General features: G+C 35.1%; 3 protein-coding genes across 13 annotated transcripts; all 3 read right to left on the bottom strand.

Annotated features, from left to right (window-relative positions):
• On the bottom strand, window positions 320-3,357 carry LOC107619780 (zinc finger CCCH domain-containing protein 15). Its single transcript, XM_016322067.2, has 3 exons — window positions 3,197-3,357; window positions 2,042-2,819; window positions 320-939 (listed from the first exon to the last, which is right to left on the bottom strand). Exons 2-3 carry the CDS (start codon window positions 2,786-2,788, stop codon window positions 613-615), a joined length of 1,074 nt encoding a protein of 357 aa, XP_016177553.1. The 5' UTR covers window positions 2,789-2,819; window positions 3,197-3,357; the 3' UTR covers window positions 320-612.
• Window positions 7,262-12,353, bottom strand: LOC107617534 (putative zinc finger protein At1g68190). Of its 9 annotated transcripts, none has more exons than XM_021111096.1 (7): window positions 11,880-12,353; window positions 11,383-11,637; window positions 10,618-11,263; window positions 9,929-10,276; window positions 9,250-9,474; window positions 8,375-8,685; window positions 7,262-7,795 (listed from the first exon to the last, which is right to left on the bottom strand). In XM_021111096.1, exons 3-7 carry the CDS (start codon window positions 11,089-11,091, stop codon window positions 7,705-7,707), a joined length of 1,449 nt encoding a protein of 482 aa, XP_020966755.1. In that variant the 5' UTR covers window positions 11,092-11,263; window positions 11,383-11,637; window positions 11,880-12,353; the 3' UTR covers window positions 7,262-7,704. The 9 variants fall into 9 exon arrangements, with proteins under 9 accessions (XP_020966755.1, XP_020966756.1, XP_020966758.1 ...); XM_021111097.1 differs by having other exon boundaries at window positions 10,618-11,259; XM_021111099.1 differs by having other exon boundaries at window positions 11,383-11,522.
• LOC107617537 lies at window positions 13,099-15,489 on the bottom strand. Of its 3 annotated transcripts, none has more exons than XM_016319309.2 (7): window positions 15,346-15,489; window positions 15,173-15,251; window positions 15,030-15,091; window positions 14,794-14,939; window positions 14,256-14,442; window positions 13,700-13,873; window positions 13,099-13,467 (listed from the first exon to the last, which is right to left on the bottom strand). In XM_016319309.2, exons 1-6 carry the CDS (start codon window positions 15,349-15,351, stop codon window positions 13,706-13,708), a joined length of 648 nt encoding a protein of 215 aa, XP_016174795.1. In that variant the 5' UTR covers window positions 15,352-15,489; the 3' UTR covers window positions 13,099-13,467; window positions 13,700-13,705. The 3 variants fall into 3 exon arrangements, with proteins under 3 accessions (XP_016174795.1, XP_016174797.1, XP_016174796.1); XM_016319311.2 differs by having other exon boundaries at window positions 15,030-15,088; XM_016319310.2 differs by lacking the exon at window positions 15,346-15,489 and having other exon boundaries at window positions 15,173-15,257.

Below are 16,391 nucleotides of genomic sequence, written 5' to 3'. Positions count from 1 at the left end.
TAAAACTCACTTTTAATATTAAAGATAAAAAACAAAAATGATATGAAAAAAATAATGTATATAATATTTTTTTCCCATGAAGTCTATTCCTAAGGTAAATGTATTTATGTTTATAGTAAAAGAGATAGTACAAGAAGCAAAAATACCGTACAAGCAAAAATCTAGACTACAAGAAACATATTACGGCCACAATCAGAAATTGCTTGCTTTGCATTGTATCAAAAAAATAGCATCATTACTAAGCGTACTTTCCCTTGGTTACTGGTGTGGGATCACCAAACGGATTAGGTATGAGGTATCCAAAATGTAACCATAAAAAAAAAAAGAGTCCAGATTCAAAAGAAAAAAGAATGACGACCAATCATATTCGCCTCAAGAATCCTGCTATAGATCTCACCTTGATGCGAACCTCTCTTTTTCTTTTTCTTTGTTTTTCCCCCTTGCTTTCCTTTGCTATTCATTAGGAAAGTTATTATTACACTTTTTTTTTTCCCTATAATGCTTGTCTATGTCTGTAATTACACAAAGAAGAAAATTATTATGTATGGTCTTCAATTCGTTGAGTGATATGAACATGTCCATTCTCTCCGTGGGACTTAGCAGGTATCTTATCTATCTTTCGAGCTTGATTGTTCTGGACTTAGGATGTGATATAGCTTTCTCTTGTTCAGTGAGTGCGTGGCGGAAATGGCATCTATGGCCATATGGACATACAACACCAGCAAGGACCATCCTGCAGACCTCAGTTTTGTAGCGGGGGTGGCGGATCACTGGGCGAAGCTCCCCTATGCCATGAGCAAATTGGCAGTGGTCTCCATATGGGCACGTCCCTGTTTCCTGCCATTTATTGCACAGCTCAGTCTTGAACATCCCTTGGTTATAAACCACCATCTCAAGAGGCTCTTCCTCTGTCTTCCCTCCACGCACATATACCTTTTGCTGCACCATACAAAACATACGCAAATATTAAACAATAGTCAAACCCTATAGATCAACCACCAACAAATAAAAGATAGTAACTCCTCTTCTGGATGACAACAATTGAATCTGGTTGTCGTCAGCCATATTGATATCCTTTCGATATTGTAATTTCGTAAACAACTGAAAGTAAAGTCATGATTCTATTTAAGTAGCTACATAATTAGTGTGTGTGTGTGTATATATATATATATATTTGCACCCATTTTTCCCATATTGGTAGTGTCCTCAAGTTATTTTTTGCCTTCATGTAATAAAACTTTGAACTTACACACCACCCGCAGCAGCACCGGCGGATTGGATGTTGACAGTAGATTGCTATCATGAATATTTTAAAAGTGATTATCATGGTATTTATAAAAATTAGATATCAATTTATAAACATCACAGAATTAGCCTATTTTAAAAGTCATCTGTATATGAAGAAAAAGGTAAAGATTTGACCCCTTAAGTATGTCTCTATCTTTCTCCGTCATGCTACTGGTAAATATGCAATAATAAATTCATCCTAGATACACATGCAAAATATAGTTATTGTACAAAGGTAGAGAAGGTACTAAATAGCCACAAACTTTGCCAAAAATGGAAAAAATCAAGAAGCCCACCTAACGATCCTAAGCCAAAGGTACCAATACGCAGGTTACTTATTCAGACTATCACACAAAATGCTTCAAAGTCGGGCTACTAGTCCTCTTTTGTGCCTCAAAGCAACTAGAGCGAATGGGGTCGGGTGAGCTTACCTACAGCTAGAGTGTGCTTGCACCCTTACAAAACAAGCACACGCATTTTTCTAATTATATATCCGTCATTTAGAAAACAACCAAACTACTCAGTTCGTTGCAGCTACCAGGTTATGACGCTGACAAGCAAGGTTTTTACATAACTTGTTTCCGAAGGAAAAAAGGATTATCAAGGCATTTCAAGTTCGGTAAATAACGATAAAAGCAACAATAATCACACACACCAAAGCAAAGAAAATAATTGACTAATACTAATAAATAATATTAATAAACTAATTAATTGAAAGGAAAAAATATATAGCGCGTGAGTTTTACGTGCTTACAACGGCATCAGGTGGAGTGGAGGAGACGCGTGGGCGAGTAGTAGGCTTAGTGCGACAGGTAGTGGTGTTGGTGGCAGTAGCTGCAGCAGCAGACTGAGCCATCTTCAGGTAACCATTGGACCTCACAGATATGCTCTTTGGGAGAGAGAACCTCTCAACCTCAACGCCGTTGTTCTCAATCACGCTCGTTGGACTCTCGTCCGAAACTTCCTGCTCCTTATTGTTATTGCTATTATTGTTGGTGTTGTTACTATTCCAATCACCGCAATTCTCTTTTCCTTCCCCAATCTGAAACCCGCGGAATCCATGCACCACGTCGAACGGCGTCGTTTGACCCTGGCAGGAGGAGCCGCCACCGAATTGGTTCTCCAGCGAAGCCTGGATGACGAAGTTGAGCTGCTTCTGGAGCTCCTTGTTCACCGCACGGAGATGTGCGTTCTCTTGTCGCAGAGATTCTACCTCCTTGGAAGTCTCCACGAGGCGATTGAGGCACATGCTGTGACGATTCACCATGTCCTGGTGCTTCTGTATGACGCAAGAGTCGTACGAGTTGATCTGAGTTCCCGACTCAGAGTACGGGTAAAGCGAGCTGCTGCTATTCGCCGAGAGCGACGGATTGTCGTTCAAGAGAGCAGAGTAGAACGAAGCCAATGCACCGCCATTGGACTGAATTTGAGTACAGCCTGTGGCGGTGTTGGCGCCAAATCCGCCATTGGAGGAGGGAGAGCAAGCTTCCTTGTTATGCATTTTTTTTTTCTCTCCTCGATGCAAGATTATGCTGTAAATATCTCGATCAAATATACGAAAATATCAGAAACTTGACTACAAACTAATTAACGGAATCAGTCACATTTCTTTAGCTCATTCGTACATCAAATTTCTACGTCGCAATAGCTTTACAGAATCATCAAGAATTCACAGAAACTGTTATAAATGTGATCGAATATATATAAACAAAAACTAAAAACAAAACGCGATGATTCAAGAAATGAACATGATATTGATGAAACAATCATTATATAACAAATATAGAAGTATGATAACAATAAATTGAAATGGAAAATAACGGAATAGAGTAAGGTCCAATTGAGATACGAATCAGAGTTTGTGGAACGTAACATGGACGCTAAGGAGCAAAGAAGAAGAATCCCTGACCTGACGTCGTCGTCTGGTTCTGAGCTTCTTGAGAGAGAGAGAAAGGTGGAAGAAGGGTTTATATAGTGGCGATGAGTGAGAGAGGGGTAGTGTGTTTGGTGCGAGGGAAAAAAACCGTCTCCGACACACTTCCTAACAGAATGCTCTTTCGGACCCTTGTGCAATTATCGAGGGGTGGGAAGTGATTTTACCACGTTAGCCCCTACACTTTTCAGTAGAACCCGGTATCAGCGGGGGCTGTTTGGGTAATCTAGTCTGGTGGGGCCCATGGAGCTGAAAGGCACAGGTTGCTGACTTGCTGTAGAGATCCTCAATCCTGAGGAGTCAGGTCTCAGGGTCACTACATTGCAATTGCAAACTTTTATTCTGTAGCTCCATCAAATGATAATGGCCGGAGATATGGAAAGAAGCTACGTGTACTGTTGTACATAATACATTCTAATATACTTGGAAAGTTTTCAAGTATACCAGTACACCAGTATTTTAGTGATTTTTAACCGTTGATTTTAATTATATATATTATATATACTTTTTATCATTAAGATTAATGGTTAAAAATCACTGAAACACCCGTATATAGAGTGATAATTTGTACCCTACCTGCGGATACCCAACCTGACCCCACCCGATCGGGTAGGGTTGCCAACCCGATCCGCAACGGGTAGGGTAGGGTGCATATAGGGTTTTCGTGCGGGTCGGGTAGGGTGCGGTTGAGCCTCAACCCTACCCGACCAATCCGCACTTTATATATGTATATGTTATATATTTATATAAAAATATATTTTAAGTGGACGTTGAACTAAAAATTTCTCACTAAATACAAAAGATTCTTAGTCATTAAAAGAAGATCATTAATTGATAATTTAATAAACTTTTTTTATATAAAAATCAGTTCTATTTTAAATTATCATCAAGTTATGTAATAACGTTGTATTTTTTTTTGTAACCCGCGAGAAGAATAGAGTTGAGTTTATATAAAAATCTCAACCCGCGGGTAGGGTTAGAAACCCTACCCTACCCTACCCTACCCATTGCCACCCCTACCGGTATACCAGTACATTTGAAAATTTAAACAAAAAAAAAGAAGAAAAATATAAATTATTACATCATTTTTGTTTTTTATTATGTTTAAATTATGTATATTTAATATGTTCAAATAAATAAAATTGGTCTCATATATTTAGCTACACTTAATATATAAGTAACAGAAGATTTTACCTAGAGGCTAGTTTGTACTTACATGAGTATGTGAACTCAGAGTGAAAGAGATAGCAACGGAGGAAAGAAATTTTAAAAATAGAGAAAATTAAGAAAAAAAATAGTGGAGATAAAATGAGTACAACTTTTATAGTTTTATTCTTTTGGACATGAAAATGAAATCAATGTTTATCGGAAAAAAGAAAGGGTTGTTAAGATGCATATAGTGAATGATTTTTTGGATTCACAATAACTTAAATTTAGATACATTAATTTAAAGATATGTACTTAAATTTTCAAAGAAATTAGAATGGAATAAATATAATTTAGTGCATATAGGGTTTTCGTGCGGGTCGGGTAGGGTGCGGTTGAGCCTCAACCCTACCCGACCAATCCGCACTTTATATATGTATATGTTATATATTTATATAAAAATATATTTTAAGTGGACGTTGAACTAAAAATTTCTCACTAAATACAAAAGATTCTTAGTCATTAAAAGAAGATCATTAATTGATAATTTAATAAACTTTTTTTATATAAAAATCAGTTCTATTTTAAATTATCATCAAGTTATGTAATAACGTTGTATTTTTTTTTGTAACCCGCGAGAAGAATAGAGTTGAGTTTATATAAAAATCTCAACCCGCGGGTAGGGTTAGAAACCCTACCCTACCCTACCCTACCCATTGCCACCCCTACCGGTATACCAGTACATTTGAAAATTTAAACAAAAAAAAAGAAGAAAAATATAAATTATTACATCATTTTTGTTTTTTATTATGTTTAAATTATGTATTTTTAATATGTTCAAATAAATAAAATTGGTCTCATATATTTAGCTACACTTAATATATAAGTAACAGAAGATTTTACCTAGAGGCTAGTTTGTACTTACATGAGTATGTGAACTCAGAGTGAAAGAGATAGCAACGGAGGAAAGAAATTTTAAAAATAGAGAAAATTAAGAAAAAAAATAGTGGAGATAAAATGAGTACAACTTTTATAGTTTTATTCTTTTGGACATGAAAATGAAATCAATGTTTATCGGAAAAAAGAAAGGGTTGTTAAGATGCATATAGTGAATGATTTTTTGGATTCACAATAACTTAAATTTAGATACATTAATTTAAAGATATGTACTTAAATTTTCAAAGAAATTAGAATGGAATAAATATAATTTAGTGAATGTTGCACTGGGAAGCTTTTTTTTTTTTTTTCAGAAAATTGGAGTTGAATCATGAAAAGATTGCATAATTATAAAAAAAAATATATTTCAAAAAGATAGAGATCTAACAAAAACATTTCAAAATATTTGTTGAAATCATATGTTCAATTTATTTCGATCAGATGGGTATCTATTTGAGTCTGCATTTATCCTTGAACTACATACACTTCAATAATTCTCATATCAATTACTATTGTATTCATCTTTTCAACTCATTTCTATTCCATCAAATATGTGATTGTTTATTTTTTTTCTTAAAACAATCAAATCAGGAAAAGTTAGATTAATTAGGATTTGTGGTATGTATATGATGGTTGGCAATATGAAATGATGTCCAACTCTAATCAACATTCAATCACATCGAAAGCACACAATAGGGTCCCACCTAGAACATGCATTGTATATAAAGAATATAAAGACTTTATCGGTTCTAACAGAAAACATAATAAGGGGGAGAGATAGTTTAGAGAGCGTATTCAAGGTGTAGTTGCGGTTAGAAGAGGCATTTGATTATTTAATGCTTGATTTTGAAGTTATTTTGAAGGATCGGAGGTTATTGGCTGGTGGTCTTTGGCACATATGTTTCCAATTTTCAAGTCATGAGGACATCTTAAGACACATGTCATTTAGGAAGATAGAGCCCATCATGCTCTTTTCTTATTTCTGAGGTGAAGGCAAAGGTGCTTGCTTCTTAATCACATTTACAACAACCTCTTCTTCTAATCGCTACTCTATCAATTCAAAATCTTATATCAAAATGTTTGGTGAAATGGTGAATAAAAGAACACAAATACATGGTACCAATAAATCATTTTTTTAAAAAAAAAGCAAGATTAAATTCCTAATCCCAGCCATAAAAAAGTAAAGTAGTTAATCAAAATTTATAAATAGCAAACTCCTCTTAAAAAAAAAACAGGCCCACGTTAGTCGTCGCATATAGTATGATTTTTAGTTTTTTACATTGAAAGTAGGGGTATTTATGGATTGGATCCGAATCCGCATATTCGCGCCGTGTTTATTCGAATTCGATCCGAAAATTGCGGATATGGATCCGATCCGCAAGGCTATCAGATCGGATTTGATCCGCATACTAATCGAATCGGATTGCGGATTTTGTATAGGTATCCGCATATCCGCGTATCCGCAAAAATAAAGAAATAAATAAGTAAATATTCTTTTTATGTTTTATTTCAACTAATAATTATCATATCTGTTGTGTTATTTTAATTTATTATTTAAGAAAATTATGTTTAATATTATTTTAAGAGTAAATATATTTAAAAGAATAGAAAAATTAAATTTTATTGATATTTTTTAATAAAAATAAAATTTTTAAAATATTTTTGTGTTTTGTGGATATATCCGATATCCGATTGGATCAGATCGGAACAGATCCAAATTTAAAAACTGCGAATTTGGGATCCGATCCGATTATTTTAGTGCGGATCAGATTGGAATTTTAGCCAATCCGCGTTCACCCCTAATCGAAAGACTAATTTGTTGTCCTTTACTCCTTTTATTGCGATAAATGAATTTGTAATTTCTAAATATTAAAAGATAACTAATCCGGATATTGATTTCTCCTCCAATGAGTGAAGGGCTTCCCTTGTGTCACGGTTGTTAAGTTAGCCACACAATTCTTCTCATAATGACTTTCCATAAAACAAGCAATGGTCAGATTACATTTCCTTTTCATTACAGCTTCGGTCCATGCAGACTATTATAACTAAAACAATCTCAATTAGCTGTTCTTGTGGTTTTGTCAAGCCTAAGGAGCAGATGTCCCTTTCTCTGTTTTGTCTCAATTCACAGAGCTACAACTGAAAATGGCTGCTAGCAGATTTGAATGGGAGACTAATATGTGTAGATCTTATCCCTTATTACTAATTAATTAGAAGCACACATGTTAAAACTTCCAAATAAGAATTAGTATATTAACATTATGGTGCTCCCTATACTTGTTAGAAATATATAAAAGTATGTGTATGATGAAAATGAAAGAATCAGTTGGTGAAATGAACATGAAGATGGATAATACATTATATATATATATAAAGCATTCACACGCTATTGCTAGCTAAGGTCAATAGCTTTCTGCCTTGGCAGTGCCTTTCACCTTCTTTCTTACATTAGCTCCAGGTTTCCCAGATGGGAGTCGAACTTGCTTCTCGTTCCTGGAACCAAAAGAATATAAACAAGAAAAATGTGAAAAATAGTGGCATACATATATCAGTTACTAGGGTAGATCACACTGAACTCATCTAAAGTTAATTAAAGGACATTACATACGGCACACTTCAATTTATACAATACAAAGGTATTGATTATAGTTATATGGAACGCAATATGTTCCGATACGGGAACAGGTTGGTAGTATAAGGTACACCATATGTAAAACATTTTATGTAGAAAGTATACTTATGATGTTCCGGTACGCAGATGGATTATGAAATGGTATGCACGAATTAGTATGCAGTAGATCACCTAATTAGTGAATTCATATGACTATGATATCGAATATTATATAATTTATATCTCGGGAGATTAGTGTAATTGACCCTAATTGGTATTTCCAGGCTCATCCTGCATTATTGCGACTATTAAAACCAGCATGGTAAACAATAATAGTAAGCTCAGATATTAACAACAATACTGAGATGGAGATTGATGCAATTTTCTTCTGAAATCAGAAAGCACCATAGTATGTGATTGTTCAAAACAAGGAAGGCTGAAGGGAGATAATTAGCACTTACCGTCGAGATGGCTTCTCTTCATACGTGAGAGTGAGATTTTGTGTGGCCTCCATATGTGATATCTCCAATTCAGCTGAATTTCCTAAATAGCCTTTCTCTTCACTGCAGGGAGAAAGGGCACCGTCATTGTGATAAGTAGGATTGCTTGCAGCCCAGAATCTTGAAACAGACGATGACACAGTTGACTCGAATGGTCGAATTGTGTGTGGAGGATCTGTGCTTCTTGGATAATGCTGGATGTTGGTACTATCGATATCCTTGTTCTCATGAGCTGATTGCAAGATGGTAATCGATATGGCTGCCGAAGAATCCTTTCATCACAGACAACAGCAATAACATAAAAAAATAATTTATTTCTGAGGCAGGATATATCATTGATGTTGTTACATTCACATCTTAGATCTTAAACACTAGCTCAATCATCAACACCTGTAAATAGTTGATTATAAGATTTTGTTGAAGACCAAATGGAATCAACTTTAAATTAACAAGTTCATATGTTCTTCTAAATGTAATTTATGCTTGTGCTACACAATAAAGGACTCAAACCATTGCACCACATATAGAACTATAGAAGGCTACAATAGCCACTCATTTTTCTATTTTATAAAACACTATATTTGTAAAAGGCTGCAATAACTTTTACATACATATGCCAACTTTGTAACTTCATTTACTTGTTTGGAATCACTAACAACAATGAATGACAGCAACGAATTTATGCAAACATAATTCATGTCTACAAAAAGCTATCCATATGATCCATGTTCTGCTCAAGCTCATATAAAGTATATGATGATGCTTTAATATAACACGCGTTGAATATAATGTTAAGATGTTAGAAATTTCAGAGAGCAGAAGGTATAAATTCAGACCTCTATTGCACTTAGATTGTCAATATCTGACTTATCAATTGACATATCCTTCTCTAAAGAGGAGCAGGAAACATCATTATCATCAAGCAGTGCTCTAACTGGATCTTGATCTCCAAATAGTTCCTCAAAGTTTTGGAATGTTAGATCAACGTCAGGTATGTTGAAATCATCTCGACAAACAAGTTCTTCACATATCCCAAGGTCTTGTATGTTTTGGGACCACAACTGCAAAGATTCACAAAAAGAATTTTCCAAGATGACCAAAAATCCAGAGGCTTGAGTATTGAATCGATAAAATGACAACCAACCTCATTTGAATAAATAGAATGTTAATAGTCACTGCAACAAAGAGTATACAAGTGTTTGCTTACACTGCTAGATGTCAGACATTCAATTAATTTGGCTTGTCTTACTAGTAAATTTGGGGTGCTTTGAGTTGCCTATATAAGGCATATTATCTTAGTTAACATCAGCATAAAATGTTGAGCATTTTGAGATTATTTTCTTTTTAACAGGATTATTAGACTAAAAAGAGGAAAAGAAAAATTATGTATTGCACATCTTTATGAACTGAACGCCATATTTCCATATGATTTGGCACTAAGACCCATATCAAAAGCATGCTTATCACTGCAGAAAAGTCTAGAGCAGCAGAATAAGTTTGTAGTTATAGGCTGACCTGATTACTTCGGGGTGGACTTTTCCCTGTCCAGAATAACTCTCCATGTAAGGGAAGATCTACAATTGAAGGTAAGTTATCAAGCTGAGAAAACGTAGAAGGCAAAGGTTCAGGATTCAGCTCCACTGTGTGACTGTCTTTTTCCACAACATCCTTTGAATTTTGTTCTTGCTTATTGAACTTTTCATCTGATTTCTTGATAGTTTGATATGCTGAAGAAGTTAAGTCTGTTTCTTCTTCAGGTCCATTTATCTTTATAGTTTGATCAGTATTCTCATTTAGCTGAAGCTGTTTTAAATCAATAATCTGCTGCAGAATCTTTTTTCGCTCTTGATCACTGTATAATATCTGCAAGACGACTTATACCAGGTTTCAAATTCTACAAAAACAAAGGCTTAAATTCAAGCATCCTTTCATTGCATAAATCCAAAAACAAAATGAAAGCAATTAAAGTATAGGTCCTTTTCAACTCTCAACTAATAACCACTCCATATTGATATTCATTTTCAAAATGAATATCAAAGGTAAACTAACATCCAGTGATCCAACCTCTGTATCCTCATATATGGGCTGCTTTAAGTTATGTATTCGCTTCAGATTTTTGCAATCAATCACTTTTTAAGTACCATTTTGTCTGTTAATCTAAAAAATTTACATGGCTAATCAATATATATAATCATCAGGCATACCTGACCTTGTCGACTGCTCGATCCCCCATGAAGTTTGGCCTTAGATGATATTCGACTTCTAGCCCGTACAGAGGTTTGTGCCATATTTGAATCAGCGGAAACACATGAAGCAGATCCAAACAAATCCTCACAGGTGATGTTTTCCATCTCATTCAAGCCAAAACACCATAGCATCGCAAAGTCTTTAGCAGAAGGGCAACCCATGAAACTTCTGATAGCTCGTTTTCGATGTGGTAAAGACACATCGTGCAGCTTCTGATCACACTCTTGACAAATTAATATTTTGTGATCCAAACACTGCACATAAGCAAGATGGTACCTACAAGAGTTACAAACAAGGGTCCGAAGATGCCGGCTGGACAGTGCATTCGCAAAATGCACCTTTGAATCACAGGATAGACACAGATAAGCTGCATCAGCCTTACAATAAACAAGTGGCCTCAAATCCGTGCAGAATTCGCAGACCTTCTCCATTCCCTTTGGTTTTCAAACATGAAAATGAGCACTGAAATTGTGAAACTCCATGCTACGCTGCCAGCAATTTGAATGTAGTAGAATCCAGATATTAGCCTAGCTGGTCTCAGATAGATACAGAGACCTTTTCCATCAAAGGCAAAGTCAAGTTAAGGTATCCATTCCGTCCTGTCTAAAGCAAAAAACAAAAAAACAAAATGTAAAATATAAAATAAAAACAAATCAGAATATAGCTAAAAAGAAGACCATAAGTTTACATCAAAATATAGTTGCATGGAGTTGAATCCTTACAACAATAATAAAAAACGATGGTAACCAGTAATAAGGCAGTAAAAGTCAAACTTCAGATCCTAGTTCTGTAGCTCCAATTTTGTTGGATATCCGAAAGGGAAAAGTTGCATAGTCAATTAAACTGTTGCATGCGGAACACACTGTAGTTATAGTATGATAGTTGTCATCATCACTCATCAATAATAATCATCACATTCATGCACATGCCCAGCTTGGAAAATTCCAAATTAATGGTAACTTAGTAACAGCAAAGCACTGTAACCTCCCAAAAATGAAAATACCAAAAAAAAAGCCAAATAAAGAAAAGAAGATCCCAATTATTAAAGTTCCCAAAAACAAATAAACAATTATAAAAGCCCAAAGTTAGAAAGCAGTCCGTCCTTGTAAGAGAGAGAACTAGCATGAAATTCTCGTGAAACTCAGAGAAGCAAGCAGGCGGAGGAGCTGACTTCACAAATTACATGGAAAACTGCAAAAGAAGAAAGGAAGAGACGTACCCGTGATTGTTTCCCAATAAAACCAGCAACTAATTTTTTTTTCCTCTCTAAAGGAAGGAATTGAATTGATCCAACTATGTAAGGAGAAATTAGGGAGTTTGGGAGAAGAACTAAGAAAAGAGAAGAGTGTGACGAGTGTGAGGTCGTGTAATGCGTTGTATGAAGGAGAGAGGAGACATGCGTTGCTGGGTTTGGGTGTTGGTGGTACGGTCGTTGTAGGTGTTTGCCCCAATGGTGGAGGTGACGTGTCATAAAGAGAGTGAACTTTCCAGCGTGGAAGGGAAGACGTGGACAAGGAGTGGTGGGGTCCAGGGACGTTATCCGATGCATAGTGTAGTGCGTGCCTCACCCTCCCTCACATGTGAAAAGAAAGGTCAAGGTAATGGTAATGTTGATCCGAAAGTTCATCACTCCGCCAATCAAAATTCGCCTTCTAACTTGCTAACCGGGATGGGCGCGGGGAACCTTGTAGGACCCACACCCCTTCAACCCACCCCCGTGATTCACGAGCCACACCCATCTTAACCTTTTCCATCTATCTACTATCTTCTATCGAGTCAAGGCTTTGTTATACTATCACAGGACAAACTCACAATTTATTTGTTAATTTTGGGCTCAACGAAACACAATTTGAAATCATTTCAGTTTTGGAATGTCAGTATTAAGTTCATTGTGCATTTGAATCTACAGGCAAAAGCGTTGAAAATAGGGACAACAGGGTAGTGCAGATAAAAGAAAAGTGTCGGTGCCTACAACTATTACTACAATTTCAGAAAACCTTCAATATACGAAAATAAATGGGTATTACTAGGTTTCCACTTATATGCATCAAATTGTGACAGTCAATATGATTATTTTTTCCACGAAATATGAAGTTGTTTATACTAGCACGGTGGGTACTTCAGCAGTTCAGCCCATTGATTTGCAAATTGCAACTCTTTAAATGTTTTCTAAATTCTAATTGAAAGTGAATCCTCGCTATGTACGGCGTTATGCATGTAATATATAGATTTATTATTATTGTTATTATTTTTTTGTCAGATTAATGTATATATTATTATAAACATAATGGACCACATCAAATGGCATCAACTTGATAAATTAAAGTAATAAATATAGTCAATGACGACTTAATATAAAATATAAATACATAAAGGAAACTACAAAAGAATAGAACAAGCAGAGAAGAACAAAGTGGTTCGTTCGTCCAAGTTCAATATCCCTGAACAGTGAAGACTATTTACCATATAATATCGAACTAGAATATGGATTCCCCTTCCCAAAATTTAAATCAGCATCGTTCCATTAGTTTGTGACAAACAAAAATCAAACATGGGGATTCCAAAAACTCCAAATAGCGTTTTTGCATTTTTTTTTTCACAGAACTATACCAAGTAGCCGAGAATCTTCTACCAAAAACTTTAGCTAAAACGTTCCCAAAAAACATATGCTGTACAATTAGGTCAAATATTGTCAATATGTTCGGCTTTCTCCTACAATACAGAGACACAATGATGACAATACAAACACTTGACGACAAAAAACAGAGGCTCCAAAATGCCAGGATGAGCATCCCTGATTGATAGACCTGAATGAAGGTACATTAGATTATTAGTAAGAAATCAGATTATAAATATTTTCAAGCTACAATTTGGGCTCTGCTAACTATTTTTACAATAGATCCCTCCTACTTTTTACTTTGGATACTTTCATCATTGTGACACATTTAGAGTCAATTCAAGTCGTACACAGCATCAAAAAATAGTATTATAACAAGATTACAGGAATGAATAATTTGTAGAAGCTATAAGATGTCTCACCCTATATCAGCTTGATTTCACATGAACTTCAATCATGTCACCATCTTCCATCCCAAGGGTATCCGGGGTTTCGGAAGGACTGATTTTATCACCATCAAATGATAACACTATCTTGTTTTGATCACATCCCAGTTTCTCAGCATACATTTTGAAAATCCTTTCAAACTTGTCATCCTACAGAGAATTGAAGAACAAGATTCAGACATCAAGCTGAAATATAAAAAAATTATCTCCACTCTGCCAAATTATCATAAAATATGACCTAAAAAGAAATGCAAAATCAGATCTTTCTAAACTGATCTTTTAAGCATCACAAACTGTGGTTTAAATGGTGCAAACTGAAATTCAATTTATTTCATTTCAACATATATAGCAGAGTCGCCATGTCCTACATTTCAACACAAGTTTTAGTTACAAGTTACAACCTATATTTGACCACAAATGCAAAGCACTAACTTTTTGAAAAAGCAGACTATAGTTTTGAAATTACAAAGCAATAAGAAATACAAATAGTACAATGACTACACGAAGTATAACTACTGGAGAAATTATATACCCTGTACACACGAACTGGCTTCTTTTCGCTCTTGTCTTGAATTGAGATCAAAATCTTAGGTCTTTCTGCAGGTTTTGATGTTTTCTCACTTGTATCATCCATGGAAGACTTCGGTGAATCACAGATTTCACTTTTTTCAGACTCCTCAACAGTTTTGAACAAATCTTGAAGTTCCTGCTTCTTCAATCTACATAGATGAATAAAACCTTATAAGAAACTCTACCAAAAACGTGGTAGGTTTTCTTTTAAAATCAAAGATAACTGAGCATGTTTTCTTCTGTTTCAACTTTCAATTAGTCATTACTCTTATCCACATTATTTTTTTTTTGGTGACTACTCTTATCCACATTATTAACACACAAACAAGAGGGAGGTATTACCAAAAAAAATCTAAACTGTTACAGTTCATCATTTCATTACACAATCTAGATATTAGTGTGGATCATGCAACATGCTTAATTGGTTAGATAGTAATAATCGCAAGGATCTAGCAACTGTAAAATGAAAATTAGTTTGAAGAGTAAAAAATGCACATAACCTCAACTTCTTGAGTGTTGAATCTTCATCAATAGACTTGTGTGCATCAGTAGAGACCTTTGGTGGAGGAGGCAACCAATCATCCTCATCGTCAATATCCACAACCGGCACCGGCTTCACGTCAGTCTGCTTCTTCTCAGGCACAACCTAAATCCCAACAACAGTTTCAATAAGTTCCCAAATTGCAGAAACAATCAATTGCAAATAGGTAGAAAGTCGGAGCAATGCTGTAATTACAGGATCATGAGAGGTTTTTCCCTTCTTGGGGGGAACAACATCCTTATCAGCATCATCATCTTCTGAGATTCATCAACAACAATTAGGAATTCAAATTCAACTTCGACTAAGAAGCAAAAGAGAAGATATTTTCGGATTCAAACCATCGTCGAGGGAAATGACGGGGGGCTGAACGCGACTGTAATCAAACAAGGGCTCTAGTTCATCGGCGAATTCGTCGTCCTGCATAGAGAAAAGAAAACTGAATTAGGGATTTGAGAGAAACCTAGGGTTCATAATTGGCGGTAATCCTTGATTTGAGTTTGAAAAACCTCACCGTCATACTTCACGACTCACGACCCACGCGCCCTTCTGGTGCTTGGCGGCGTCTCGAATCGTATGTTTTAGTTCTATGCTTCTATAGATCTATTTCTTTTTCTTTTTTTTTTTTTCGGTGACTAGATCTATTTCATATTTTAAAAATGAAGATCAACATATTTTATTTATGGTGAAAACTCAAGTACAGTCTACTTCACGTGAAGTTGATATCGTTAGATATAGATAAAGATTTAGTCAAATCAGTTAAACATCTAATAGCTCTCAATTATCAACTTCATGTGAAGTCGGCTGCAGCTGAGTTTAGGGGTGAGCACGGGTCGGTTTGGTTCGGGTTCAAGGTGAAATTAGAATTGAACTGATCAAAATATAATTGGTTCGGTTTGGTTTGGATTTGTATTTTTTTTGTGTATGTATCCGAACCAAACCAAACCGATTAAGAACGGATTGGTTCGGTTCGGATAATTGGGTACCTGATGACTTTGAAATTTATAAAAAAATCAAATTTTTATCTTAAAAATTCAACAAGTACAATAAACATGTAACATTAATATAAATAATCTAAACATGTTAAACACCAAATACATTAAAAACTAAACTCATTAAAAGCCAAACATATTAATAGTGAATAATCTCACTAAAAGTCACTAAAAATCATATATATTTTTTTTATTTTTTTATTTAATTAATATATGATCGGATTTACAGGTTGGTTCGGATTCTGCACCCCCAGAATCGATAGCCGAACCAATCACTAACAAAGGCCATTGGTTTGGTTCGCGTTGGACTCAATTACCCGTTGGTTTCAGAACCAATTTAATTAGTTCGATTCGAGTTTGGATAGGTAATCAAGTACCCACTACCCGTGCTCACCCCTAGCTGGTTTCCACCTTTATTTAAAATAGTTCCTTTTTCAAAGATTCACATTGCTCAATCAAAAAATTGAACCAATACCAAAGTTTAAACTATAGTTTATAATTAATAATGGATTGTTACATAAAAAATTTAACTAATTTTTAAATTTATTATTTAAAAAATCATCTAAAA

Source organism: Arachis ipaensis, chromosome B09 (genome assembly GCF_000816755.2).
Source record: "Arachis ipaensis cultivar K30076 chromosome B09, Araip1.1, whole genome shotgun sequence".
Taxonomy (NCBI): Eukaryota; Viridiplantae; Streptophyta; class Magnoliopsida; order Fabales; family Fabaceae; genus Arachis; species Arachis ipaensis.
This window is presented reverse-complemented; position numbering and strand designations above follow the sequence as displayed.